Genomic DNA, 27,906 nt, shown 5'->3' on the forward strand with positions numbered 1-27,906 from the left:
GGGACCCGAGCGACGAGGTGCGGGTGGGTGCTGTGGGGTTTGGGGAGCGTGCCTGGTGTGCGGTGCAGCACGGCCGGCCTCGGCGCCGGCCCAAAGAGCTTCTCCCGCTGCTGCCTTCGCCCCGCACGTCTCAGCTCACCTTTTACGCAGACACAGACACAAGACAGACATGCACACACACCGTCCACGAGGAGAGAGCGCGGCGCACAAACACGTGGCATGAGTCTCTGTACAAACGCGCCGAGCGCATTAGGACCGGCAGCAGCCCGAGCCCCGCACTTCCTTCTTCACGTAGTCGTGGAGCTTGAATTTGGGCTCGTTGGGGAGCTTCATGGACCTGTGCTTCAGTTCCCTGCAGGAAGGGGACAAGCGTTACCTTTCTGCCCACACCACCTACTTCTAAGCCGCCCGGAGCAGCTCTGCTGAGCTAAAACCTGGTCTAAGAGCTTTGTTAGACCCCCGGGGAAGCATCCCGCAGCTCTTTGGGATGGGCCACATCCGTGGCACAGCCGGGACCGCTCACTTACTTGGCGATGGCTGTGAACGCCAAGTCAACGTTTAGGCCGCTTTTGGCGCTGGTCTCCATGAAGGGCACGCCGTACTCCTGCAGGACGAGACGAGGAGGAGGTGAGGGAGGCCCACGGGGGACACGAGTTAGCTCCCGGTGGGCACGGCGGGCACGGCGCCTGCCGCGGGGCTCAGCTCAGGGGGAGAGGGGTCCGGCACTGCAGGGGGGGGAAAGCTGCACAAGGGGTGACAGGTAAAGGAGTGCTCATTCTTCAGAGCTTCAGGATAGGACTGAGAGGCAAGAAATGGCAGTGGAAGCTTAAAGAAAGAGCAGAGGTGGAAGGAGACAGGAGAGAGACGAGGGCTGAAGGCAGCTCCCAGGCAGCCGCCTGGCTGTGTGCTGCCCCCCGTCACCCAACAAGTGGCTCTGCTGCAGCAAAAAGCCAGCTCCCCTACCTTGGCTAATTTTTCTCCATCTTCCCTTTTCACCACTCTGTCCTGGGCTGAATCCACCTGGCAACAGCAAAGAGTAAGCTGGGATGATTTGGGAGGTCAGCATCGGGCAGCCCCCACACCCCCTGCACCCTCCTGCCCCCACGCTCCCAAACACGGCCAGCCCGGGGCTGCCGGGGCACAGGGCAAAGCCCCTCTGGCTCCCCTCTGCTCAGGGTTTTGGGCTCTGCTGAACGCTTTTAAGGGCCCTGACTCCCCGTTCCTGCCTTTCTGCCACAGCCCGCGTGTTTTTTTTGGGCACCACGTCCCACGGGCAGGCTCACCCCTCACAGGGATGCTGGAGATCCCCGCTCCAGGCATGTCCGAGGTGATTTGTGGCTCTGTGCCACACATCCACACAGACCGGGTGAAGCAGAAGGAAAAGCAGTTTGCTCACAGCAGCAGGGGGAAGCAGCAGTGCCGCACTGCTCCTGCAGCAAGGGGAAGCCGGGGCTCAGCAGGGATTTGCAGGATGGGCACAAGAGGCTCCTTTTGTCTCCAGCACCTTGACTCAACCCCGTATTCCCAGGAGGGGCTCTGCAGCACAGCAGCACGCGGGGCTGGAGCCAGCTCCCATGCACCAGGAGGGAGACTGGGTTCCAGCAAGCAGCAGGGCTCCCAAACTGGAGAGCAAGCAGCTGCCCCAGGCCAAACAGACACTTTTGGTGGCTCTGCTGGCCCAAGATTTGCAGCTAACCAGGAATCACCACCCGTGTGTTATGCCCTGATGGCACCTGCAGCACCCGCACAGGACCATCAGCAGAGGCAGCTCCAGCTCTGCCAGGCTCACCTTGTTTCCCAGTAGCATGAGGACCACGTCCTGCTGCGCGTATTCATGAATCTCTGTCAGCCAGGCCTGGGGGGAGACAAGCAGAAAGAGGCTGCCGGGAGTAACAGCTCCAGGAGGAGGAGGAGGAGGACGGAGGCTGCCCAGGGCCTGGGCACTGGGGCCCCTCCGTGGGGACCCTGCCACAACCACGTCACACCGGGGGCTTTACACAGGCACAGGGAGGAGATGGCTGGGGGTGAGATGTAAAATGAAAAGCCCAGCTCAGAAACTCAGCTGGGCACAGCAGGAACCGCAGGCAGGGAGCAGCCGGGTCCCACAGACCCCCTGCACACCCTGGGGTCTGCCCACAGGCACTTACAGGACCCAGATTTCCTCCTTGGCTGGAAGGCTGCTATTGGGGAAATTCACCATCCTTGTAGCAGAAAAAAAAAATAAAAATCCCTTTGTGTTTGTAAAGCACAAAGCCAAGGGTTTGCTCTGGGCCGTGCCCCCTGCCTGCTTCACTTCATGATCAGGCAGCACGTGGCGAGCCTGCCTTCCTCTAATCCAGCCTAATTGAATCAAACCCACCCTAACTCCCCGTAATCCCTCACCCCACGACGTGGGGGGAAAATCTTCGAGTAATTTTCGTGGAGGAGTCACAAGTTCAGCACGAAACACCACCGCTGGCCGTGCCCCGCTCCCCACACCGGCAGGGAGCACCCCCGGTGCCCTGGGGCAGGGGGGCAGGAGGATGCTGCGGGGCAGGGTCACAGCACGATGTTCCTGGGGCAGGGACACAGCACGATGCTGCAGGGCAGGGACACAGCACGCTCTGCTGTGGAACAAGGGAGCGCCTCGTTCCTAGCGGCTGGCTGCGCTCGCTTAGCAGGAGCGAGCTCCCCAGCTGGTGCTGTAATTAACGCGGCACAAATCTGCCGGTGCGGTGAGTCTGTCGCCCCTTCCACGTGCCAGGAAAGGGAAATGTTCTCCGCGCGTCCTCCGACGCCCCAGCACCGTCCTCGCTGCCAGCCGGCTGCGTGGCACAGCTCGCAGCCCCTCGGAAGCGGCCGCGCTTTGCGCCCCCGGCACACAGCTCTGCTCCGGGCTCCCTCCGGTTGGGACCCAGCTTTTCCCCAGTCCCCAGGCCCTGCTCATCTCCAGGGCTGGCACAGAGCACCACCACCACCACCAGTAAATCCCAGTGCCCAGTGCCAGCGCGCCGAGGGTTTGCTCTGAGTGCTTTCAGAGCTTCAGAAGCTGCAGAGCCTCTGCGGTGCCCCGGCAGTGCAGGAAACCCACGGAGCTGCCCGAAACCGCCAGGAGAGGACCGGGAGGCACTGCACGTACCTGGATGTTGTCGAAGGACGCTTTGTTGGTGACATCGTAGAGCAGGAGCAGGGCTGCGGAGAGAGCAGGGGCTCGTTAGTGCTGGCACCGTGCCCCCCCCCGAGCCCCCAGCCCCCGCAGTGCTCACCGTGGGCATCCCGGTAGTAGGCGTGCGTGACGCTGCGGAATCGCTCCTGCCCCGCCGTGTCCCAGATCTGGAGGGCAGAGGACAGACAGGGGTCAGCTGCATCCTGAGGGGCAGAACGAGCACACAGCACAACCCCACAACGTTCCCTCAGCGTTTCGCTTCTAGCAGCAGCCCAGGGGCTGCTCTGTCTGCACCGTGAGTGCCTCGCGGCTGCAGGGGGGTTCTGAGGCCGGTAAGAGGAGCGGTGCCAAGCGCAGTGAATGTTTAAGCAGCACCTCCCTGCCCCTCAGCACGTCTGGCCGCGGGGACGGCGGCGTGCGGCAAAGGGCTCGCGACGCGTCCTTAATAATCGGAAAATCCATCCAGCAGATGGATGTGTGGGGACTCGTTACTTTAATTTATCAGCTCTTAATGCCGCGATATGTTTCCAGAGTGCCACGCTGCTGTCGGGGGAAGATCGGTGCTAATGGCGTTATTCGGCTTCTGGCACAGGGGTCAGGAAGCAGCTGGGGCTCGGGGCGAGCTGCTGGGGCTCTGCCTGCTGCCGGGGCTTTTTGGAGGGGCTGGCAGGGAGGGACAGAGGAGGGGGTGCACTGCACACACGTGTACATGCACGCAACGACAGCTTCCAAGCACGGGATGGAGATGGGGACCAGCTTTTGGGGCTGCTCCTGGCCCATTGGCTCCCAAGGGTTTTACCGAGCCCCGAACACCGCAGGAGCTGCTCCAGGACCACGGGGACGCACCTGCAGCTTCACCTTCACCCCATCCACCGTCAGCACCTTATTCTGAAAGAGAAGAGAAGCAGCGGTGAGGCCGCCTGCCTGGCAGCTGCTGCCCCGCGCCTGCACCGGCTCCACCGCTGTGTTTATGCTGATTTTCTCTCCCCTTTTCTTAAACTTGCATAAATTGGTCACAGCGCCTGTTGGAGTCATTTGCTTGGTGGCACAGTGAGAAGATCATTTCCTGCGTCTGCTGCAAGTTACATATATTTGGATACTTAAATCTTTGTGTCTGCACCGCTGATTTAGTGTGCTGCGCGGCTCAGGCTAGACCACCTCTGGCAATAAATTAATGAGTGCCAGCATCCCATCCTAATGGCCTTCAAAAGGCGCAGCTAACTACTCCATATTCAGTTAGCAACGTAAAAATAACTCCTCTGCCTGCCACTTTTGCTGATTTTTCTCCCAGCAAGCACCGCTTTCCCTCTTGGTTTGTTTTTCCCCATTTTGCTCGTGTTTGGCAGCAGGGCTGGCAGGGAGGAGCAGGAGGGGCCGTGCCCCTCTGTGCCATCCCCCCGGTGCTTGCCTGGGGCTGAGGTGCAGGTTCCTGCGAGATCCAGCAGCAGGGAGGGAGCAAAGCCAGGTTGGGAAGACATCACCCATCCCACAGCACTGCAAGACCTGCGTGTTCCCGAGGGCAGGGGCTGGGCACCACGGGCACCAGCAAAGCAGTGCCAGCTCCTCAGATCCTGTTTTTCAGAGCCAACAGGAAACATTTTACGACCACTGGGACGGAGCTGGCAGTGGTGTGGGACGGAGGCATCATGAGGTGAGTGGGGAGAGCCTGGCCAGGGCCGCACTCTGACCGCACACCGAGCGACTGCAGCCCTGCAAGCTGCAGGCAGCTCTAAACGTTCATCAAACCCAACCCTAAAGATCAAACAGCCCCAGAGGACGGAGCAGAGAGGAGATTAATTTGCTTGCTAGATCGACAGAAATTAGCACAGTAATCACCAGGGTGTGATTAAAACAATCCCAAGCAGTGGTGCATGACGGGGCTGGGTGTGCTGGGGACCGGCACCTGCTGCATTTACGACTGAGCCAGAGCCTGCAGCCAGCGTGTGGAGCTCCCCGGGGTGCACAGTGCCACATGCATCCCCTCTGGCAGTCCTGTGAGGTGACCTCAGCAGCAGGCATGGCCACCAAGCACCAGGCAGAGCTCGGCAAAGTGCCTCTGCCCCACGGAGAGGCCATCCCAGCGCCTCGCGCGCTGACCTGCCGCAATTACCCAACACTGTGGGATGCTGGCGCTCGGCATCACCCACCAGGACAGCGCTGGCAGGGCTCTGCCTCTGCGTTTTGATGTTTTTAATCAGGCCAGAGGTAAGATCTCAGCTCCTGCACAGCCACGCTCCTCCAGCAGCGAGGATGCGGGCGAGGAAGAGAGGAGCGGAGTCAACAAGCGCGCTAAATTTACACCGTCTGCTAAAGCAGGCGCAGGGGAGACGGTCGCAGTTTATAAATACCTTCAAAGGCAGTGATCGAGATGAGGGAGCGGAGTGATTCACGGCCCTGGAAGGGGTAAAAACGGGCAGCCAGCCCACGGCTGGGAGGGGAAGGGGTGTGGGTGGCGAACACTCTTGCACAGGGCGCTGAGAAAACTCCTTGGCAGGGGGCTGCGGGTGCATGGTTTGTGGCAGGGGAACGGAGTGGGTCCATTGAGGGTGCCAGCACCACGCGCTGTCTGCAGAGCCGAGGGTGAATGTAAAGGGGCTGGAGCAGCCACACTCCACAGACACCGCTCACACCGTGTCAGGGATTTGCAAAACGTTTTGGTGCTGAAATACAGCACCATCAGCTGCAAAGCCACGGCAGCTCGGGGGAACGCACAAAGCGCAAGAGACCGCGGTGTAACGGCACCCCGGGGGGAACAGGACCCCTCTGCTGGAAAAAAGAGCACAGTGAGCAGAGGGGAGAAGTCCCAGTGCGGACCCTAAAGTCCACCACTGCCAGTGCCCCCCCTGCAGTGACAGACCCCTTGTGAAGCACACGGCGCTGGTCCCATGCTGCTGCCTCATGCCAGTCCAATCCATGCATGTTCTGCAGGTGCAGCCTTCCTGTTCTGCAAGAGATCTCATTTCCATGCCCAATTTGCCCTCAGAAATCCCTGGTGAGCCCCGATGTCCCCACACAGGCTGGTATAGCTGAGCCAGAGCTGCCCCCCTGCACTCAGGGCGCGGGGTCTGGCCCCCAGCCCACCCCTGGCCCACCACCTGCCCAGCGCAGAGGGGATGGGACTGGGAGGAAGGCATCACCCCGCAACAGCCACAGCCGCGAGCGAACGGCGAGGGACAGCCAGTCCTCACTAAATATTTCATAGCACAAACCTCGGTGCTGGATGAAAGGCAAACCTCTACTGGCAGCCGGAGCTGGTTTCCTGCGGGCGACAGCTTGCAGCTGCCTGCAGCAGGAGGATCTTGGGGAACAGGAGCTCGTGGCCAGCTCCCTGCCCCAAGCTGATGCACAAACCGGGGCCAGTTTGCAGCTGACAGCCGTGCCCAGGGCTCAGCTCACCCCAAACACAGAGCAAGCAGGGCACAGCAGCCCCCGGGTGGGAAGGGGGGCTCTGTGCCCCTGTCCTGGTGGTGAGCGATGCCGTGAGCGCAGTGCCAGCAGCGGTGGCAGCCGGGTGACCGGGCACTGCCAGCGGGCACCACGAGGCGTGTGACGAGTGCCACGAGGGCTGCAGCTCCAGCACCGCACCTCGTGCGCTGCCTCCCCTCTGGAGGAGCTTAATTAAAAGCAAAGCTGGCAGCAGCAGGATTCAAACTAATTAGGACTGACCTACATTTTGTGCTGGGGGGGATTCTTAAAATTAATTGCAATCTAGAAGAGCATTGAGGAGCGTGTGCACCCAAGTGCTGCTGGGCCAGGCTGGGGAAAAACCTTGAGTCCCCAGGGTTTCAGTGGGGTCTGGGGCTGGTGCTGGCACAGTGTGACCGTGCTGCAGCCCCCCCGGCTCCCTCTGCAAGGAGCAATGGGGGGCTCGGAGCCATGGCACGGACTACACAGTGTGCTCAGGCAGGTGGCCTGAAGGGTCCTGGAGATCATGGGATGTGCCAACAAGGGGACACAAATTCCTGTGCATTTGCAAGCTTTCCCAAGTGCCTGTTTTCAGCCCCTCCAACTTGTAGAGCGTTTATCTACCAGCAAAGTTTGGGCAGCTGAATTTGGAGCAGAAAGGTGGCTCGGGATGCTCCTGCTCATCTGCTGCAGGACCATCGGGTCGATGTGAGCAAAGGAGCACTGTAAGTGAGCATGTGCTGGAAGCAAAACTCAGGTAAAAGAAGATAAAAAAAGCCGAGCAGAAGCAGGTCAGGCTGGGTGAAAAAAGGCAACGGCACCACAGGGCAGGGCTGCAGCCAGCACCGCAGGGTGGCTCCAGCAGGTACCCAGCAGAGGGGCTGCCTGAGCCCACCCCAGCAGCAGGGCTGCCAGCTCCCAGCTCAGGGAGCTACACTTCAGTGCCATACTCACAGCCCTTAAAAGGCACAGCTGGGTGTTTTAGCGAACAATAAGCAGCCAAAGACAAAAGCCAACATGCTCCAATGTACCGAAACACAAACCGCGCTGCCGGCCCTGAATGCAAGGAGGAGCCGTGTTGGATTGCTGCGGGTTTGTTCCTCATCTTGCACAGTTTAACATAAAGGAGGTAATACTCACAGCAGGCCCCCCCGCTACGCAGAAGCAGGCAGGGAAGCCGTCCACGCAGCTCAGCTGTGCTGTCGCTCCCTGCTTTCAGGACAGCCGTGCTTACCCGTCCCTTCCACAGGGCTTGGGCGGAGTTAGGAAATGTTTTCTGGTGGGAGTAGCGGTGGAACGCGTGGAGCGCCTTTGTTGGAGGAAACAAGCTGCTTGTAAGCTTAAATACTCCTCGGGATGACAGATAAATAAAGCTGGAACCTTGCAGACGCAGGGGAAATTGAATTTCCAAGCGCAGGTTACTGCAGTTAGGGGCCGCGTTAGCCACGCGCCAGCAGCCCCGCAGCACGGTCCCACCCCGGTGACCGCAGCACAAGCTCTGCCTTTTGGAAGCAGAGAGGAGGGGAGGAAGGCGCCCACTGGCAGAACAAAACCCTGCTGCTCCCCCAAGCCCTGCTGCTCTCGGGATGCTTCGTTTGTGGCTGCTCTTTGGGGACATCCCCGGCATGGGAGGGCAGCGGGGCAGGGAAACAAACCCGTGGTGAGCAGTCGCACACACAGCCCTGTCCTGGCTTGTCCTGCTCTCGGCCTCTGCAGCTTTTCCACACATTAGCTCATTAATTAAAGCCTTAAAGATTAAATTGGATACATGGATTAACTCGCTTCGCAATTAAACCGACAAATCACAAGCTGCTTGCTGAAACCCTCCGACACCAGGGAATAGAAACCAGCCCTGGCTCCCCGGCACCCCGAGGGCTGCCTTGAACGACAGCCCCGCCACAGCATCCCCCTCTGCGCACACCCGGGTGGCACGGCACAGCCTGGGCACGGCCACCTGTGGAGGGCTGGGAAGAGAAAACCCCGGGGCATGGGGACCCGGCAGCTCCCCAAGGAGCCCCACACCCCCTCCCAGTGCCAGGGGCTGCGGCTGTGCCCACCCTGCTGCTGGGGGGTCATCCACGGGGGCAGGTCCCCACCACACCGCCATCTCCACGTCTAGAATAGGGGAAAAAAAAAACAAAAAAAACCACCACCGAATGTCATTAGTGCGCTCTGAAGGCAGCAGCATCCCACCCGCCTGCGCCCGCACTAATAAGCGGGAGGGCGAGTTCCTGCGGAAGGGGGAACAATTGCATTAGAGAGCATACATCAAACCTGACCAGCGACGGCCGGGGCGCTCACCGAGTTAATTAGCGGCAGTAATGGCTGAGCTGCGGGCTGCAGGGCTGCCAGGGCCGCCACACGGCCAGGGCTGGGTGCGCTGCCAGGGCTTTGGTGTGCCAGCCGTGGCTGCGTGCGGGGTCCTGCCGGGTTTGTGCCGAGGAGAGACCCCAAATCCGCTCTGCAGAGCCCCAAGGAGCCCCTGCCCCGGCTGCTCCCCCCACAGCACGGCGAGCACAAGCACCCCACAGTGTGGCAGGGACACTGCTGTGATGGGGCCGTAGCAGACAGACAAACACACACCGCCCCTGAGAGCGGCTATGAAAACGGATTAAGGATCGATGTGGAAATCTGCCCAGAGCAGCAGGACACGGCATTCAATTTGCTCATTAAAACCCTGGAGTTTTCCCCCCAACACGCACGTGCCGCTGCCAGCGAGCTGGTGCTGGGTGCTCAGCGCCTCCTCCAGCCACGGCGAGACTCCACGGAGATGGGAGCGTGGCACAGGGCTCCCGAAGGCACCGGGAACAGGAGGTGTCAGTGGGCAGGATGGGGGCTCTGTCCCTGAGCATGGCCATGCCCGAGGCTGCTGTATCATGCCAGGCCTCCAGGAAAAGCTGCCCAGGCATCTTGTTTGGGAAACTGCTCTGACAGAGCTGATTTTAAAAAAAAAAAAAATAACACCTTCTGTTGTGTCCGATGGGGTAACAAACAAGAAGAGAGCACGAGGCCCATACTGCACAAGGAGCTGCACTTCTGAAATCAAGATCCATTAAGAGAGATAAATTGGAACCAGGAACAAATATTTAAGTTTCAGCAACCGCAAACAGACACCAGAGCAGCACGAGCACTGCTGAGCTCTTATCTCCCCTCGCACAAGCTCTCCAGAGCACGCGGTGCCAGGCTGCTGTCCCTGTCCCAGTGTCACAGAGGAGCGCAGGAGCTCGTCCTGTGCGTGCAGCCAACGCTTCCAGCACGCTTTGTCTGGATGGGGAGAGCAAACAGCAAGCCCAGCAGCCCGCAGCTTAGGGATGAGCATTTGAGGAGCCTGTGCCATGCAGCAGAGGAGGCAAAGCAGCCCCACGCTGCACCTGAGCCTGCACAAACCTGCTGGGAAGCAGGGGAGCACGGCAGGATGCAGGCAGCCCTGGCAGGTCCCCCGGGGAGGCCGGGACACCGGGGCAGCCACCAGGCCCCGCAGCGGTGCCCTCCGCATCGTCCCATAAATCTTCTGCTCAGAGAGCAAGCCCGGCCATTTGTCTGCCAGGACAGGCCGTTAGTCTCCTCGGCAGCACCGTGCGCTTCCGTTCTGCTGCTAAACTTGGAAACTTTTGCCTTTTTTTTCCCCCCAGAACTCGCACACCCTGTGTGCAGCAGAGCCAGCCTGCCCAGCCCCGCTGCCGAGGTCCTTTCCAAAATGGGACCAGGCCAGACCCCACCATCAGCACACGAACACGGCACCTCGCCACGGACACTGCTGGGGCCATCCCTCGCTGCCTGCCACCCCCGAGGGTCACCCCGCCGTGTCCCCTCTGCACACCAGGCCCCGCACCACGGGCAGGGCTCAGCACCACCCCACAAGCTGCCCCAGGTGCCGTTTGCAGCCCAAGGCGCAGGAGCCCGACTGCCCGTCTTCCCGAGAGCCACGTTCGCTACATTAAAGCCCAATTAACATCTGCCTGGCTGCCGGCCCTGCAGGAGATAAGAGTCAATCCTCTTTTTAAAGCAGACACACTGAAGAATTAGTGAGTTATCATCTTCTATTCACATCAGTCTGCACATAAAAGGTTTTTCTGGCAAGAAGGAGAGAGCCGTGTCTTAGGGACAGATTAGGGGTAAGAGGATCTGTTTAGGATCATGTATTGTAAAAGCAAGCCCTGCTCTGCTCCTCAGCATCTCCCTCGGGAGCCGTGCCTGGCAGAGGTGGCCCCAGGGAAGGAGCAGCCCCAGTTTGGTGCCCGTGTTCCCAAAGCTCTCCCTCCTCAGCCTGGGCTGCTCCACTGAACAGGAAACTCTGTGCCTCTGGGTTGCATAGGATGGTGGAGAGAATGGCTCGCCAAAAGAGAAACGGAAAGAAGAGACTCGCTTATTGCCCTAAAAATGTGCAGGAGAGCATCTGCTGCAGAGGTCCCAGAGCCCAGAACTGCTCAGACCCTGCCCAGCCCTGCAGAGACCACCGAGAAGCAGAAGCCTGCAGAATGCTGCAGTGCCTCCCGGCGCTGGTGCCAAGGTGCAGGATGGGTCCTGGGAGCCCGCAGAACCCATGGGCACATCCTCCTCCCACCATGGGCACACTGCGTGGCAGCTCCCCCGTCCCAGCTGCATTACTCAGCCCTTCCGTCTCCTCCACTTTATAAAAGGGGAGAGATTTTTAAAAATATCCATGCTTACTTCTAAACGAGGCAGTCTTGGAAACAAAGGGGGCAGAGATGGCTCACACAGATCCGTGCCAATACTGGGAATAAGAAACGTGGTGCTCAACAAACAGATTTATCTTCATTTTCTCCACCGAGGCCATACCATGCGGCAAAGCAGAACAGGAATCTTTACAGCACATTTATTGTGGTATCAGTTCCCCCATGCAGCGTACGCAGCGCCTGTCAATGCTACAAGAATGAAAAATGGGTCATCAATTAGTGCTGTACAGGGAATTGTTTACTCCGCTCCTGGGGGAAAACAAAACCTTGCATCGGTTTTTATGCCAGAGAAGCCAGTCCCTGTCAGAAACAGTCTGCTTCGTTAGGGTTTCTGTTACACCAGCTGGGGGGAGCAGGAGGCAGCAAGAGCCCCGGGATGAGCCTTGTGACCGCCTGTGGCCCCATCGCTCCCACTGCTCCCTCCTGGGAGCCCCCCATGGCCTGTCCTTGGGGCTGGGCCACCCGGACAGCCTCGGGTGCAGCAGATGAGCCGTTCCCCCAAGGCACAGCTCCTCTGTGTCCGGCTCTCTGAAGCTTTCATCACCAATTCCAACCATAACTGGGAAGCAGGGAGCTGGCCAAGGCCCTGCGTGCACCTGCAGCTGCAGAGCATCCTCCCTGCTCCCCCCAGTGCCGTCCCAGGCGGAGCCCCCAGCACACACAGCTCCCACGGGCACATCTCCGTCCCCTGATCCTGCCCCAGCTGGGATCCCAGTCCCAGCACGGCAGCACCCATCTCACACCCAGCCTTTTGCCCAGCCTGCTCTGCCCCCAGTGCAATCTCAGCTCCAGGGACATGATTTTTCCCAGTGCAGGGAACTGGCTTGGGCTGAACGAAGATGCCCCTGAGAAAGGCTCCCAGGCTGTGGCCGCCACGACTCACCTGTGCGGCCCGGCGTGCAATTAGCTGTAGCTGTAATTACAGCCAGAGGCACGGCCAGGCGGCAGCCAGGCTTCTTCCTATCGGTGGGCTGGCACCTAAATGGATGGAAACTTGCCTGAAGTTTCAGAAATCGCTTTGCAATCCAATTTAAAAAAAAAAAAAAAAAATCAGGTCTGAATATCCAGCAGCAAACATCCCAGCAGCATCTGGCAGTAACAGAAGATCTTCTGCAGACAGCACTGCAAACAGCATTATTAAATAGCACTTCTCATCCCTAAAAAAACAGACCTGACAAACCAATCTGTAGCTCTTGATCGCATCCACGCACAAATGCACACATCCTGCACCTGCAACACCAGGCAGCTCTCAAAAGCTTGTCCTAAGCAGGAACCCTTCGAAGGAAGGATTTAGTGAGGAAAAAAAAGCAACTAATGTAATATAATCCATGTCTCTGAAGTTCATACAAGTCCACTGAGACACTGGGAACGGCCCGTACCAGCTCTCAGTGCTTCATTAAAGCCCCAGCCCACTTGCTGCGTCCCGCAGCTGGGCGCACGGAGCAGTGGGGGCTGAAGCACAGCGAGCACCAGCCCCCTCCCCGCAGGGCAAACCCCTCCTCAGCAGCTGGCTGCACCACGGGCACCAGCACCACTGCTGTGCTCCTGGGCTGTCCGCCCGCAGAGCCAGCAGAACCAGCCCAAAACAACCCGGCACAGACTGGGAGATAAACTGACACCGAGATAAATGCTGCCTCTGCCCTGGGCATGCCTCCACCACCACCGGGGCTGCAGCTCCAAGCTGCTCGCTGATGGCACAGGGAAGAAGTCACAAAGATGCATCCCTGTGAGCACTAACGCGGAGCACAGCACGCAGCCAAGGCACTGCTGATGGCAGCTCTGGCTTTGATCTTTGAGAAGAGTTTCTGCTCTCCAGCAATAGCTCCAGCTCTTGTGTTTGTCTTGCTGTCAGAGCCCACAATTCGCAAGGATTCAACATCGCAGAAAGCCCCGTGGAGCAGCAGTGCCTGCCCAGCTCGCTCCCACCTGCTCCCAACTGGGACCAGCAGAGCCCTGGAGCATCCCACAGAGGGGGGCCAGGAGGCTCCAGGAGGCCAGAGCCTCGCTGCACAGCCCAGCCCCACACCCACAGCCATGCAGAAACCACAGCCCAACAGAGGTGTTGGTGCAGCACACACCAAGGCGCTGGGCTGTGTCCCTGCCCGGCTGTCCCATCGCCCCCGCTTCACAGCTCTGCAGCCCGAGGCCCCTCGCACACCCTGCGAGTGCAGCCACAGCCCCCGAGCACCCCGGGCGTGCTTCAGACACAGAACTGCGGCTGCCCAAGCACGGGCTGGGAAACGAGCACAAGCTGCAGCCTCTGGCCAGAAGGAAACAGAAAACACAACCGTGCGATGCCGAACAGCGATGTGATCAAAACCAGGCTCCTTCCCCTGCCTGGGCACGAGGTGCAGAGCCAGCAGGCTCTCCGCAGCCTCTTCCTCAGACCTATCTTTGGCGTCTCAGAACACCTCGGCAGCAATTAATAGCGATAATGCCGTCTGCCAGGCACGGGCACGCGGAGCCGCCCTGGCTATGCTGAGCTGAGCTGCTGCATCTGCACAGGGAGAGGAGCGGGCACAACATCCACAGCCAGCAGCTCCCGGGGTTTGGTCCCATCCTTCCCTCGGTTCCTGCTCCCCCTTTGCTGGATTTACCTTTTTTGCTCTGCCAGAACAGTGCCCTGTCAGTGAACCAGTTTTCCTCAAAAGCAGCAGGTGCTGAAACAGCCCAAATCCTGCACTGCCATCCCCAGCACCAGGGTAGTGCCTGGGGACACCCAGCCAGCCGGGCTGTGCTCCGGGGAACAGGCACCTGCAAACCCTTCACAGAAGTGAACCAAAACCCACACGTTGGCACCGTGGCTTTTTTGCCCTCCCAGGAACAGCCCCTGGGAAGCCTGAGCACAGCCGATGGCTCAGGCTGCAGCTGGGGTCTCTGGGGGGGGTCCTGCACCCGCTGCCCTCCCAGCACAGCAGGTCCCGCGGGTGAGCTGAGCTGTTAGCAGCAATTTGACCTCACGTGCGTAATTATTCAGGAGGGAAAAACACATATGCTGTGCATTGACGCCTGCTCGGGAACAAAGTTATTTTAAGCATTGTCAAGCACTTCTCACATTAATTCACGCACATTAATACGTGCAGCAAGTTAATGCATTTAAGAAAGACCTGCCTGAACTGACACCCTGCAGAAAACGAGTCGAGGTCTGCTGCCGTGACCAGACCTCGTGAAGCCCGGGCCCTACCCTGACGCCAAGGGGTGCCCATGGGGATGTGCCATGGAAATGTCCTGTGGGGACACGCCACTGCCCGCCCTGCTCCCAAGCACTGCAGTAGGGCAGCAATGCCCAGTCCCACTCGGGTCCCAGCACAACACGGCCACATTTCACAGCAAATTGTGCCTGGCACTGGGTGCTGAGTGCTGGGGCACCCGGCACATCTGGGTTAGCAGGGGGCAAGGAGCAGCCCCCCACCACGTCCCAGCTCTGTGCAGGAGCAGAGCAGCCACCCGAGCTGCTCCGGGTTGGCTTCAGGCCACGTGTGCCTTGGCACTTGGAGGAGAAAGAGGAGCCCACTCATCTGGAACTTGTGATGCGTGATCTCCCGGGAACGCTTCTCTTCAATCGGCTTTCAGAAGCCATTGACTCACACGAGCCCGAACAAACCCACACCAGAGCCAGAGGCTTGAGATGCCTTCAAAACTGCAAAGCTGCTCCCCCGGCACCTCTCCACCTGCAGACCTTCAGTGAGTGCCTGGCTCAGCCGCGGGCACACGGCACAGCACAGCACGGCATGGCACGGCATGGCATGGCAGACTCACCCGCGTCCCCGCCAGCTCAGCAGAGCTGCCAGCCTTCCCCTGAGGCTGGCACCGCTCGGGGCTGCGTGGGCTGGGCAGCACCACTGCCAAAACCCGCGCTCTGCTCTAAAAAGAGATGCTGTGAGTAGCAGCAATCCCTCAGCACTTCCGCCGTGGCGCAGAGCGAGCGGGGCTGCGTGCGCACCGGGGAGCCTGTGTGAGCTTCTCCAACTTCGGGGCAGGAGGTGAGCGCCTGGCACTCCGGGGCAGGGCAGGATAATGCTGGGCTCCCACAGCCATGACCCAGGAGCACCAGGCAGATGGATGGACGGATAGGTGCCCTGTCGGAGAGCACCCCAGCACTGCTGACGTACCAGCAGCAGCTCGTTCCCACCACACAGCCACAGTTCTCAGCCCCTGGCACAATGGCAAGGAAGCAAGCCCTGGCAGCTCAGACCCAACGCTCAGCGTTGCCATCTACGTGGCTGAGCAAGGTCTTTGCCAGCAGGGTCTGCATGCCCCAACGTGGGCCTGGGTACCCCTCGCAGCCTGCCCTGCCTGGGTTTGAGGGGTAAAAGAAGCATGACTAGGTGTTGATTTAAGGTTCAGAGCACAGCGGATACCAACAGCTCTCCGTGGCAGGAGGGGAACCAGGAGCCAAGCTCGGCTGATCCCAATGGCCTGTCAGTATTGGGGTGAGCAGCAGCAGGATGGGTGGCACTGGGTGCAGCACAGGCAGAGTTCCCTGGGAGGAGAATCACCCAGCAGGTATGGACTGAAAAGTAAGCAGCAATCGCTAATAACAAGGCTCGTGCCACAAAATGGTGCGCGTTACACAAGCTCCTCGCTTGGAGCAGCCATCAGAGAGCCCGCTGGCGAGAGGGGAGGGCGGCGGAGCGGTTTCCATAGAGACACCCGCGTAAGCAAAGCTGGAAAAGCAAAAGCCTCCATTTCCCAAATGTGTCACTTGGGCATAGGAACATCGTGGCTTGACAGGAAGGAGGAAAACATCCTGAGAGGCGCTCAGGCACCCGGCTTAAACCGGGGCTTGCGAGGGTCAGGCTCGCTGCGAGTGAACGGCTTCTCGGCATCCAACCCGTGCAGGACCGGGTGCAGAAACGCAGCTGGGCTTGGATTCCGCCCATTTCACAGCTTTTCATTTAACAGCTTTGACTAAATTAAAAATTAAAAAAAAAAAAGGCAAAATGAAACACAACCCTGCCAGATGTTCACATCAGGACCAGTTGCATCCTAACAGACGCTGCCAGCCTTGTGACCACTGGAAAAAGGGAAAAAGGGCTTTGCTGCTGCTGAGCCGTGTGTGGGCAGTGTTTCCCTCTGCCCTTGCCCGGACCCACCACCTCTCCAACACTGACATCCCACCAGGGGGAAGCCCCCGGGGCTCCCCATTGTGTTTCTCCTTGTCTTTGGACCACCAAGGACCAGGGCGATGTGCACCACCCCCTAAAGCTGAAGGAGCAGGAGCTCCTGACACGTATTAGTTACGACTGGGGAAAAACATTTTTTCCTATGCAGGCATAAATATGAAATATTTGCTGTTGCTTCTGAGAGGCTCTGCAATCCTTCAAGGTAATGATTTGGTGCTTAGCCAGGATTAAAAATACTTTATGCCCCTGTTAGACAAACAAAGCCACATGAATTACACTGCTGCTCTGGAGATCACTTACAGGGCAAGCACCAGAGCTCCATCTCTCTTGGATGGGGCCGACGGCAGCGCACGGGGCAGCACCACGGCTCCGCAACACCCACCCTGTGCCAAACCTGTGCTCCCAGGGCAGGCAGGGACATCCCCATGGTGTCACCAGAGCTGTCCCGGGCAGCAAACCCCACCGTCCCCATCCCCATCTTCCTCCTCAGGGCTCTCCGCCAACGACCGCCCCGAGCCCCCTGCGTCCCTTGCTCCCCCAGGACGACGCCAACACAATATTTAGCTTCCTCGTGGCGAAGGCGCTGCAGGTAAACAAGCGCTTGATCTTTAAATTCCCCATTACCATAGAAACCAGTGGCCCCCCCACCGCCAGCCAAGGACGAGTGGACAATTGCTCAGCCACGCAACGCGCTGCCAGCTCCTTCCCTCCACTAACATGGCTCCGACGCTCTTGGATTTTTATTATTTATTTTATTTTGAGCCAAAGGGAGACGATCGCTTGCAGGCACAGCCTGTTCCGAGCTGCAAAGGATAACAAACACCAGGCACGGGCTGAGCAGAGCCTTTCCGACTGTGGCAGGGCCATGTCTAACTTCACGGCTCGTACCCGACTCCCAGGTGAGAGGACATCAGGAACCCTTGCCTTGGTGCTGGGCAGGACCCAACGCTCGACCACCCACGTACATTTTCCAAACCCAGTCCTTCTTGGGGCAGGGGCTGAGTTCTGGAGTCAAGCTGCTCTGGGCACAGCCTCAGCACCCACCACAGCCCCCCGGGGGTGGCAGCAATGCCCCAGCACCCTGTCTGGTGCCCACTGCAGCCGAAACAAAGCCCCTGCCCCCCCCGAGCACAGACCCAGCACCGGCAGCTGCAACCCCGAGGGGAGAGGCAGGACCCAGGCGAGCTCCGCTGCGCCCTGCTCTCCCCGAGGCATATTTATTTAGAAACGTGCTGAAGCCTCCTGGGGGCAAATAATTAATCAGCGGTACCGAGTGAGTCAGCAGCTCAGGGGAGAGGCAGCGGGGGCTCACACGTGCAGGTTTCAGGGCTGCAGCCCACGTTATCCTTGCAGTGCTCGGTGCAGGGCAGGGGCTGAGCACAGACCCCACTGCCTGGGGCAGCACCAGCACCCAGGTTTCTGCTCCCAGCAGCTCAGCACTGTGCCCACGGCCTGGACACCGTGCCCTGAGTGGGGACCTGCAGGGCTGAGTGAGGTGAGCACTGTGGGGCAGGGATGTCCCCAAGCCCCTGTAATGGGACCAGCGCTGCGGGACGGACACCCCGAGCCCTGCCTCCCACAGGCCTGGCTGCCCTCCTGCTGCTTTCAAAGAAAAACCCAGTTCTGCACAGCTGAGCTCAATATTTTATCACCAATGAAAGATGAAAGCGAACTTAAGCCAAAATTATTCCATTAAATATTCAAACCGTTTAGACTCGCTCTGGCCCCACTGACACGCGTTAGTGGCCGTGCCGCGCTCCATCACAGGCCCCAGCCCCGCGAGCAGACCTAGCACAGAGCCCGGCTCCGTGCCCAGCACCATCGATGCTCCAGCCCGGCTCAGAGCCCCTCACCCCCCAAAAACGGGGGCCAATTTCACACTGTGCCCCCCAGAGGGCCGCAGACCCCGCAGCGGGCTGGCAGGGCACTGCTCTGCATTCCCCCTCCCCTCCAAAGCAAACCCGCAGCACTGCTGTCGGCTGAGATGGGTGCAAGATTTCACAGCTGGATCGGGCACCCAGTCTGTTCTGGGCTGCAGGAGAGCCCCTCGTGTGCTGAGACCGGGGCAGGCACCCTCACAGCACCGCACAAACTCTTTCAGAGTCATCTTAAACAGGCTCTGGGTCTCCAGGCCACTCCAGATGCTCATTTAAAGAGCGACTCGAGCACTTTTCTGCTTTGAAGACATTAATCTTACTTCTTTTTTTGCCTTCCCCAAGGCAGGAATTGAGTCTAGTGTCCACTGGGATTACTGACAGCACGCGGGTATCTGCGCTTCACCAGTGTGCTGCAGGATCAGAGCACGCTGAGGAGGTTTATTATTTTTCAAATGCAAGAGCCAAAGAAACATGAATAAAATACTAGCAGATGTGAGAAGAGGGTGCAGCCCGCCACGGGCTCTGCTCTCAGCATCTCTTGGCAACTGAGCCCCTGCATGCAAATGACAGGCTTCATGTGATCAGGAGCAGACTGCACGGCTGTGTCCCTCTGCAAGGGAAGGGAGCAGCAGCTGAAAGCAAAGCAGGGCTCGGCTGCACGGAAAAAAGGCTTTTTGCTCCCCAGAGAGCCTGTCCAGGGAGCGGGGAGCAGGAGCCAGCAGCAGCTGTCGTCCTAGGAACCAGACACTAAGTAAATCAATAAAATAAAGGTGGGCTCCCATGAACAGACCAAGCCCTGCAGGCACAAGCCCTGCAGGCCCCAGCTCACCTGGATTTGGGCAGCACCCGGTCCCTACGGCCCCAGCATCACATCTGCCCCCCGAAACCCAGCAGACGGGGTGGGAAGCACCACAGGAGAGCTGCTCTGGGCAAACACAGCTCGGCTTTCCTTACAGCAACAAATGTAAAAGTAGAAAATCAGCTACTGGCTCCTATTAAAATTCATGCAGTGATAAGAAATGCGGAACCAGCCAATTTCAGATGAAGAGCTGCAGGAGAAGCGCGCCCAGCACAGACGTGGGGTCCCTCCCCAGCACGGCACCACCACCAGGAGGGCACCAAGCGTCCGGCCCGGGTGACACCGAGGTGCCCTTCCCAGGGCAAGGCCACCCTGCAGGGACACCCAGGGGCTGAGGATGTCCCCTCTGCCCTTGCACTCCTGCCCATGGCCCCCTTGGACCAACAGAGCCCACCCCTCATCCCCCACACAGGGCCACCCCGCGTGGCAAAGCTTACATGTGGAAGAGACCAAATGCCCAGCACCCTGCTCCTCTGACATTCAGGACTGGTTTTGCATTGAAAGACATGCAGGAATTAATTTATTTCCATTCCCTTCTTCTGGCCTGAGCGGATCCCCTCCCACCTTTTCCAGACTGATCCATCTGGAAATTAGCCCTGCTACGCTCAGTGCCAACCACAGAGATAGAAGCCAGCCCTCGGCTCACAAGCATCTGTGGGTCACACCAGCCCCTCACCAGGAGGCACGAGGACAAGCACCACTCCCAGCACCACCAAGCATCATCCCCAGGACCTGGGCACCTTCCCCTCTGCAGGGTCCCGACCAGCTCGGGCTGCTCACTGGCTGCCTGCTCCCTCCCTCCGCATTCACACAGAGACCGAGGGCCGGGCTGGCCACTCCGAGACTGGGGCCAGCTTTGTTTTGCACACCCAGCCTCCCCAGAACAAGGCTCCCTGCCTCTCCTGCCACGCCGAGCTCCCTGCCACCAGCCAGGCAGCTGGCGTCTGCTGTTTGCCGATGGCAGGTGCACACACACGCCGCGAGAAACAACCAGAGATGCAACGAAGCTCTTCTGCAAAAACCCAAATTGTGCACCGCTGGTTCCGCCTCCAGAGCGGCGCAGGGCTGGATATAATCAAGAGTCCTTACAGCTCAGGGTCACCGGTGACAGCTTGTGTTATTTACCGTGCCCAGCAACTGTTCCAGCGGGCAGATTAACGGCGGCACGGCCAAGGCTGGAGCAAAGAGCGCTCCCTGCGCGGGTGCACCCGTGTACGGGGGATGCCGTGGGTCTCCCACAGGGCAGCAACATGCAGAAATATCTCCTGTGCCAGCGGGTGCCCGCTGCTGAAAGCCAGAGCCCAGTCTTCAGAGGAATACTCTCTGTGCACTGCTGCCTGCTCAGGAAAGCCCCAGGTTGTGCTGAAGCACGAGGCCGTGGCACCAGGTCAGCTCCCTGCTCCTCCTGCAGAAGCAAAAGGTGCTGTGTGCCCGCAGGATGCTTGTTTGCTCCTCTGCTTGGGGCAGCAGGAGGGGTGACACCACCACACACCTCAGGGAAAGGAAGAACAGCAAAGCTCTCCCTTACAGCCTCGCCTGGCTGATGGGCACAGAAACCGTCTCCCCAGCTAACGCAGAGAAACTCATTAGCACCTCTTTCCACAGAAAAGGCTCAACTTTAATTTTTCCCTTCGTATTCTTCTCCCTTCAGGCCCAATTAGTGCAAAACCCTTCACTCACCTGGCTCAGCACAGCTTGGGACCAAGCAGGGGCAGTGAGTGCCGGGGCAGAGCGCAGCACGGGGGCATGGGGCAGGGTGCGCTGCCCCCACACTGCTTTCTCTGGCAAAACCCTCCAAGCGAGCTGCTACCAGACACAAGTATTTGTTGTGCAGCTTCAATTTCTGCCAAGGTTTCTGCCGCATTCCCAAAATTACAGCAAAACGTAGCTCTTCCAGCACTACCAGGAAAATTGGGATTCACACCTCTGACTTACACAGCGGCTCACTTCCAGGAGCCCTTTTTCTCCCTGAAATTCCTAAAACACAAAGTGAGAAAAGGGCAGGCTCTGGGCGAGAGGAGCCACAGAGCTGGCACCTGGGGGCTTTGGGGCCCATGGGGGTTTTCAGGGTGCAGCAAAGTCCTGGATGGTTTCAGCTGGGGACAGCTGTGGGGGGTTCCCTGGGGAGCTGCCACGGCACCTGAGGAGGATGAGGAGGGAGACCAGTGCTTGGCACAGCCCTGGCAGCACAGCCATGGCTCACGGGAGGGAATAATTGAGCATCCCATTGTCTAGCAAGGGCTGGAAACCCCAAAGCTGAAGCTGTTGGAGGCAGAGGTGTTTGTTTACCCCGGGTGCATTTCCCAGCCCACATGCTGAAGGGAGGAGCTGCAAGCAGGCGGTGGTGGGACGGGAACACCGGGGGGGTCACAGCTGCCCTGGGGAGCCAGAGCCCCTGCACGGACCTGCAGACACACCAAAACCCCATGGAGGAAACACCAGCTTGTGCAGGGGTTCCTTCTGCAGGGCAAAGAGGCCGGGGAGCCCCAAGCTCCATTTGGGGTGGGAAGGGGGCAGAGAAGCTGGGATGGAAGAAATGACAACAAAAGGCAGAGATCTTGGCTCTGCCCCAGCTCCACCACGTATGGCAGTGGTCGCAGCCTGGCTCTGACCCCAGCAGCTCCCACTGCTGCCCAAACCCTGTGCCACATCCTGGCACCACACAGCACCCGGCACTGCCTGGCCAAAGGAGAGGGCTGGCTGGCTCCCGACGGGCTGAAAATACTCCCAGAATAAAACTGATTTGAACAGGATGGGAAGCCAGAGGACTGGGAATCTCCAAAACTAGAAGCTAATAGGTACCATTTTGATGCATTTTTTCCCTAATACCAACATCTCTGTTTCCCTAGCATATTTGGAAAATGAAACACTAATGTTTAGATCAACATCCTTTTTTTGTTTAAGAGACAATTATAAACAAACCACAAAATGTGAGAGGTTCTCTGTAACATAAAACAGTAGGAGGGAAAAAACCTAGGGGGCCATTAGGAATTGTAAAGCCCGATTAATTTTAAATGGATTTCTCCTCACTCACATTTGCTCGGGCTGACACCATCCATCAGCCAGAGCTCGGTGCGCACCTAACGCCCGGACACCCTCGGCTGCCAGCAGCTGTCCTCGAGCCCTTCGGGTGCCCAGGAGATTGGGGTGTGACCAAGCAGGCACCGGGCACCCCACAGGGACCAGCCAGCCTCGGAGAGGAGCAGGGACTGTCCCAGAACCGACGGCAGGAGCGGGGCAGCTGCATCCCCACGACATCCCCGGGCAGCTCCCCCGAGCTGCCTGCCCCAGCCGAGCAAGGTCGTACGTGAGCAGGAGCCCAGCTGCTGCCTGCTGCGGCCTTGGGGAGCTCTCACTGCCTCCAGCACGGCTCCGTGACTGCCACGAGCCCTGAGGAACCGTGGCTGTGCCCTCAGGGGAGCTCAGCACCTCCCGACACGGGCTGGGACCAGCAGCCACCACCCCACTGCTTGTTGGCACAAGTGGGCTCCATTGCTCCAACCAGAAAACCCAGCTCCTAATGCTAGGATTTGAGAGAAAAGGAGATGCGATGTGACAGCTTTGTGATTAGAAAGACAAAAATTAAAAACAAAATGTGCTCTTGCAGCAGAAGCCTCCGGTGTTATCACCCCAGAGCTTCATCTGCATTGTAATGCAAACCGCGAGGGGGGCACAATTACGCAGTGCTTGCAAACAGGATTATCTTGATAGGAACGGAGATATGTAATCAAAAAACTATTTCCATGTCTCCAAAAAAGTGAGTATCTCACAAAGATGGTAATAATGAATTTTAGGCCATAAGCACGATCTTCCTCGCTGTATAATCTGCCCGTTTCAAACCCATGTACGTCTAGCAGCTCTATTACAGAAGTAAATTAACCCTAATTTGATTGCTTCTCAGTAGCAGTCATTTCAGCACTCTAATCAATAAGTCACAAGATTTTAAGACTGCCCTTGGTATCAATCACTGCGATCAGTAATAAAATGCTTTTCCTTTTAAGAACACCTGAAATACGGTGTAATTACCTCTGGATAAAATTATGGACTCCAATTCACCAACTCTACTGAGCCACCGCGGCTCAGCCAGCCGTAACCCGCAGCGCTGCCCTGCACCCAGCACTGGTTTGCAGGGAAAGCATCATTTTATTTCTGAAAGGCTTTCCGAGCATCGCCTCATCACTTTACCTTGTCACCGTGCTCCCAAGTTATTGTTCGCACCGGCAAAATAGCGAGTGACAAGAGGCACCAATCTCACAGAAATCCTCCAAGGAAGGGAGCTCTGAGACAGTGCTGAGCAGAGTCCGGAGGGAAAGATCTGGAGGCATGAGGAGGACAGCGGGCACTGCCTGTGGGATGAGCTGGAAAGCCCCCACTCACACCGGGGTGCAGAGGCCATGCAGACAGGGGTACACCTCTGCCTGGGGTCACAGGCACGGCAGTGCCCCACACTTTGCTCTGCACTCGGGATAAGATCTGTGCAAGTCCTGAAATGCTGCCTGCTGAGGAAAGGCAGTCGGGAGGACGTGGCACAACCCCGGCACGCAGCATCGCCACCAGCACCCCACCGCACCTCCCAGCACCACCACGGTGTGGAAACAGAGCCAAAGCCACGGCACAGTGGCACGGGCAGCCCCTGCTGCCACAGGAGCGAGCAGCCTGGGGACGTTTGTGGCACTGACCAAGAAGTCCTCAGGCGTGGCTGCTCCCACACAACACCACCCATCCCACACTGCCGCAGAGGAGCGGGCAGGGGCTGGGAAGCAGCATGAAGCATCCCACGGGGCCATGGCACAGCCCCAGCCCCCGGCCACTCCGTGTGGCCGCAGCCCATTAATCTCCCTTCGGGCTGGCCAGGTTTACGTGCCTGTTCCCAGGTCCCTCGTCACACAGAACTCCCCCAGCAGAGAGCGCAGCCTGTCCCGGCACGGCAGAGACTCTCAGCACAGCTTCCTCCTCAGAGGAGGCTTCAGCTCCAGCTGGGTGCCTGGGGGCTGCAAGCTCATGCTTTCGGGGGAAGCAAATGGTTGGGGAAACGGCAGCAAGGCACAGGGAGTTTCAGGCACCAGGCATCAACCAGGGCACCCAAAGGAGGCACTAGGAAAAACTGCCTCTGTTATGGAACAGCCCAGCAGCACACCTGCTCCAAAACTTTCCCTTGCACAGATCTCCCTCTGAGCCATCTCCCCTCCCTCTCACTGCGCACATCTTCCCCAGCCCAGCCAGCTCTGGGATGTTCCCACGTGGCAAAGGATGCTCTGTGCAGACAAGGGCACTGCCTTCATGGTCTGAGCCCTAACTCCCCCTTTTATACAACCAGAAAAGAGGAGATGAGCTGCCTCCCCTTCTGCCTCCCTGCCCACCCAGCAGCTTCCCGCTGGTCTTGCCAGTGCCACACGGCTCTGGTGTGTCACCCTCGGTGCTCCTGATGGCCACCTGGCACCAGCAGCGAGGTGCCCCCATCACCACCACCAAAACCCTCACAGAGCACCAAGATCCTGCACTGCGCCCCATGTCAGCACCCCAAAGGTTTGCTCTGGGGACATCGTTTTCTGTCAGCTTGGTTTTGGCTTATAATTGCTTTTAAAACAATCAAACTGATTTGGGGAAATATTTTAGCTGGGCAGATGTTCAGGCCCAAACAGTTATTCTCACACAAATTGTCCCCAGGGCACGGCAGCGCCGAGCAGAGGACGCGCTCCCCGTCCTTGTGCAGAGCCGTAATTAAAACGCCGCTGAGCTGCTGCAGTCATCAGATGACTCCCAAGCCCGATGCAGCCCGAGGTGCCCTGCCTGCCGCTGACACGGGCCTCGGCACCAGGAGTTTTAAGCAGCTGGAGCAAGGTTTCGGTGTCCCTCTGCAAGGACGGTCGCTAACCTGGCAGATCCCAGCTGCTGCTGACTTACCCTGAAGTCGATCCCAACGGTGGAAATGAAGCTGCCCGCCAGGAAGGCGCCGTCTTTGAAGCGCACCAGCAGGCAGGTTTTGCCGACCCCCGAGTCGCCCACCAGCATAACCTGCGAGGGAGGAAGGGAGGAGCGGGTTAGGCACCATTTCCAGCCCCTCCACAGCCATTTCCCAGCTCCATCCCAAAAGCCACATCCCGGGGGCAAGCAGCAGATCCTCATTCCTGATGGGGAGCCCCAGCCAAAAGTCACAGCCCAGAACCCAGGGGGAGGGCAGGGAGCTGCAGCCAGTGCAGTGCACCAGCAGCAAGCCCCTGCACAGCGGCATCACTTGTGTTCCCTGCGCTGTGCACATCCCTGAGCACTGGCACAACTCAGGACACCTTCCCCCAACCAGTATTGAGCAGACTTCCCACGGGGAATCACCCTGTAAAACCCAAAGGGGCTGTGTGTGGGAAAGCCAGGCTGTGCCCCACAGCTGCAGGGCCCCATTCTGCCCCATAGCCCTGCAGAACTCCCCCACACGGGGCTGTGGGGGGGCCCAGAGCACCTGTGTCTCACTGTGAGCTCCTTGTCCAGGACCAGCACAGCCCCAAGGCCACCCCCGATCCTCAGCAACACCGAGGGAGCAGCTCCCGGTGCCGCCTGTCCCCCCAGTGCCTGCCCTGCCACGGGAAACCAAGGCAAGACAGAAAATGCTCCCTAACACAGCCCCAATCCCGAGCCCTCTGCCCCCCGTGGGTGCCGACCCCATCCCTTGGGGCAGGCTGACAGCTTCTCACCGCAGAGAAACCCCGGGGGCTGCACAAACCAAGCTGCATTCGCAGCTTCTGCACCTGCTCCCTTCGGCACGGCTTCGCGCGCCCGTGGCACGGTTCCATCTCCCCGAGCCCGACTGCCATTATCCTTTCAGAAGTCGTTAGCCCATGAATGAATTTAAATGGTTTTAACTCAGGCGCTGCCCTGGGTCAAACCAAGCCCACGCAGCAGCCAGCAGCAGCAGCAGCCTCTGCCATGGACTCCGCAGGTGTAGCCAGTTTGGGGGCTCGGTTTTGGCTCCCTCCCCGCAGTGCACGGCCCCAAGGGCAGGGACAGTGCAGCAGGTGTCCTGTGGGATCCCCACACACAGCCCCACTCTGAGCCCTGGTGCAAGGTCAGGGAAACCAAGACACGTATGTACGTGAGTCCAAACAATGGTGGGGAAAAAGTCGTTTTTTTAGTCCAAAATAGCGGTGCTGATATTTAGTTAAACATTCCAGATACCTGCCTTGGAGCAGAGGCACCCCTAAAGCACACTGCTCCCTGCTCAGCACCGTTTGAGCCTCACACAGGGACCTGCAGCCAGGCTCCTGCCAAGGGCTTGGCCATCAGGATCCGGCCCCGTGCCGTGCTGTGGGCTGTTGTTTGTGGCAGAGCTCAGGAGAGGGATAAGGAAAGTTTATTGGATTGGGCTTTCACCAAACACAACGTGGTCTGTCAAGTGTTTGAGAAGCACCCAGACCAATACCAGAGGGATTTGCTACTGGTGCCTTTGGGTTCCTTTGAGACCCCAGCCAGGGCTGGTGAGAGGCGAGCTCAGGGCCAGCATGGATGCAGAAGGGCTCCATTTCAGAGACGCTGTTGAACTGTTACTGCAGCTGTACCAGAGACCACCTGCCTACCAAACCAGCCAAATCCACTTCTCAAACACCCATCACCGCCTACTCCACATCCCAAATCTTAACACGCCGTGGCCATGCGGATGGCCCCAGGCAGTGAGCTCTCTGGCACAGCGTGCCAAGGCTTGGACCGTGCCATAGCAAACACTGTCTTCCTCGCAGCTTAATCCCCCACGCTCGGTTATGAAGATCTGTGCTAGAAATGCAGTCAGATGGGTTGCACTGAATTACAGCCTCAGCCAAAATTGGTAAGAGAGCTCCAAGATGGGCTTGCATCAGGTCGTGTGATGGAGGGGGGGTGCAGATACATTTGATCTGCGAGTTGCCAGAATCTCAAGCAGCAAGAAGAAGCCATCTGAGCCCTTAAAAGAAAGCATAAGCTGGAGACATTTCAACGGCAGCCAGCGCAGATTCGATGCGATTCAAGGAATACCGTCAGCCCGGCTCATAACCTGCTTTTTTTTTAACGTTGTTAGAGAGGAAGCAGAAGGGTACAGTCGCTAAGCCGAGCCAAAAGCCTTTTAGCACCACTTGCAAAAGTTCAGCAGCAGCCGCGGTGCGGAGGGATGCGCTCGCAGCTCGTCGTGCCGAATCCCGGGCGCCCCGGGGCTGGGGGGGGGAGCGCCTCCGAGGCACCCTGCGGGGCCGAGAAAAAGGACGAGAAGGGGAAAACGGCGGCCCCGGAGGAGCGGAGGCTCGGAGAGGGGCTCGGAGGGGGCGCCCCCCACCCTCTCCATCCCCGGGGAACTTCTCGGGCACGCACGGCGCTGCCCCGGCCGCTCCGCTCCGCGCCCCCCGCTCTCTCCCCGAGCCCCCCCAAGGCTGTCCCCGCCCGGCTGCGCCCCCCCCGACCTCCCCCGCACCTTGAAGGCGAGGTCGTAGAACTCCCCGCTGCTGCTCAGCGAGGGCCGCCCGGGCGCAGCGCCGCCGTTGCGGGGCAGCTCGGGGGCGGGCGCGGGGCTCCGGGGGGGGGCGGCGGCGGCGCGGCCGGGCCCCTGGGCGGCGGGGGGCAGCGCGGCCGAGGGCGCGGCGCCGCCGCCCTTGCTCCGAGCCGCTTTCTTCCGCGACATGCCGCGGCCGGGCGCTGAGGGCGCGGGGCTGTGCCACCGCCGCCGCTCAGCCGCCTCCCCGGCCCGGCACGGCCCGGCACGGCACGGCCCCGCTGCCAATGGCAGCGCCGCGGGGGCGGCGGCGGGGGCCGGGCCCGCTTCGCTCCGCACCCGCTCGCTCCGCCC

General features: G+C 59.3%; 1 protein-coding gene across 1 annotated transcript; it reads right to left on the reverse strand.

Moving 5' to 3' along the window:
- On the reverse strand, positions 1 to 27,741 carry RAB26 (RAB26, member RAS oncogene family). Its single transcript, XM_032198025.1, has 9 exons — positions 27,535 to 27,741; positions 25,014 to 25,124; positions 3,992 to 4,033; positions 3,246 to 3,312; positions 3,119 to 3,171; positions 1,790 to 1,855; positions 964 to 1,020; positions 528 to 604; positions 1 to 352 (listed from the first exon to the last, which is right to left on the reverse strand). Exons 1-9 carry the CDS (start codon positions 27,739 to 27,741, stop codon positions 250 to 252), a joined length of 783 nt encoding a protein of 260 aa, XP_032053916.1. The 3' UTR covers positions 1 to 249.
- Between the last annotated feature and the right edge of the window lie 165 nt (positions 27,742 to 27,906).

The sequence above is a fragment of the Aythya fuligula genome, chromosome 15 (assembly GCF_009819795.1).
Source record: "Aythya fuligula isolate bAytFul2 chromosome 15, bAytFul2.pri, whole genome shotgun sequence".
Classification (NCBI taxonomy): domain Eukaryota; kingdom Metazoa; phylum Chordata; class Aves; order Anseriformes; family Anatidae; genus Aythya; species Aythya fuligula.

Coding starts and splice junctions, on each gene's coding strand:
- RAB26 (XM_032198025.1), bottom strand. CDS start 27,741: ATGTCGCGGAAGAAAGCGGCTCGGAGCAAGGGCGGCGGCGCCGCGCCC. Junction 4,034..25,013: donor CCGTTGGGATCGACTTCAGG/GTAAGTCAGCAG, acceptor CTTCTCTTTCAG/AATAAGGTGCTGACGGTGGA. Junction 605..963: donor ATGGAGAAAAATTAGCCAAG/GTAGGGGAGCTG, acceptor CTCGTCCTGCAG/GAGTACGGCGTGCCCTTCAT.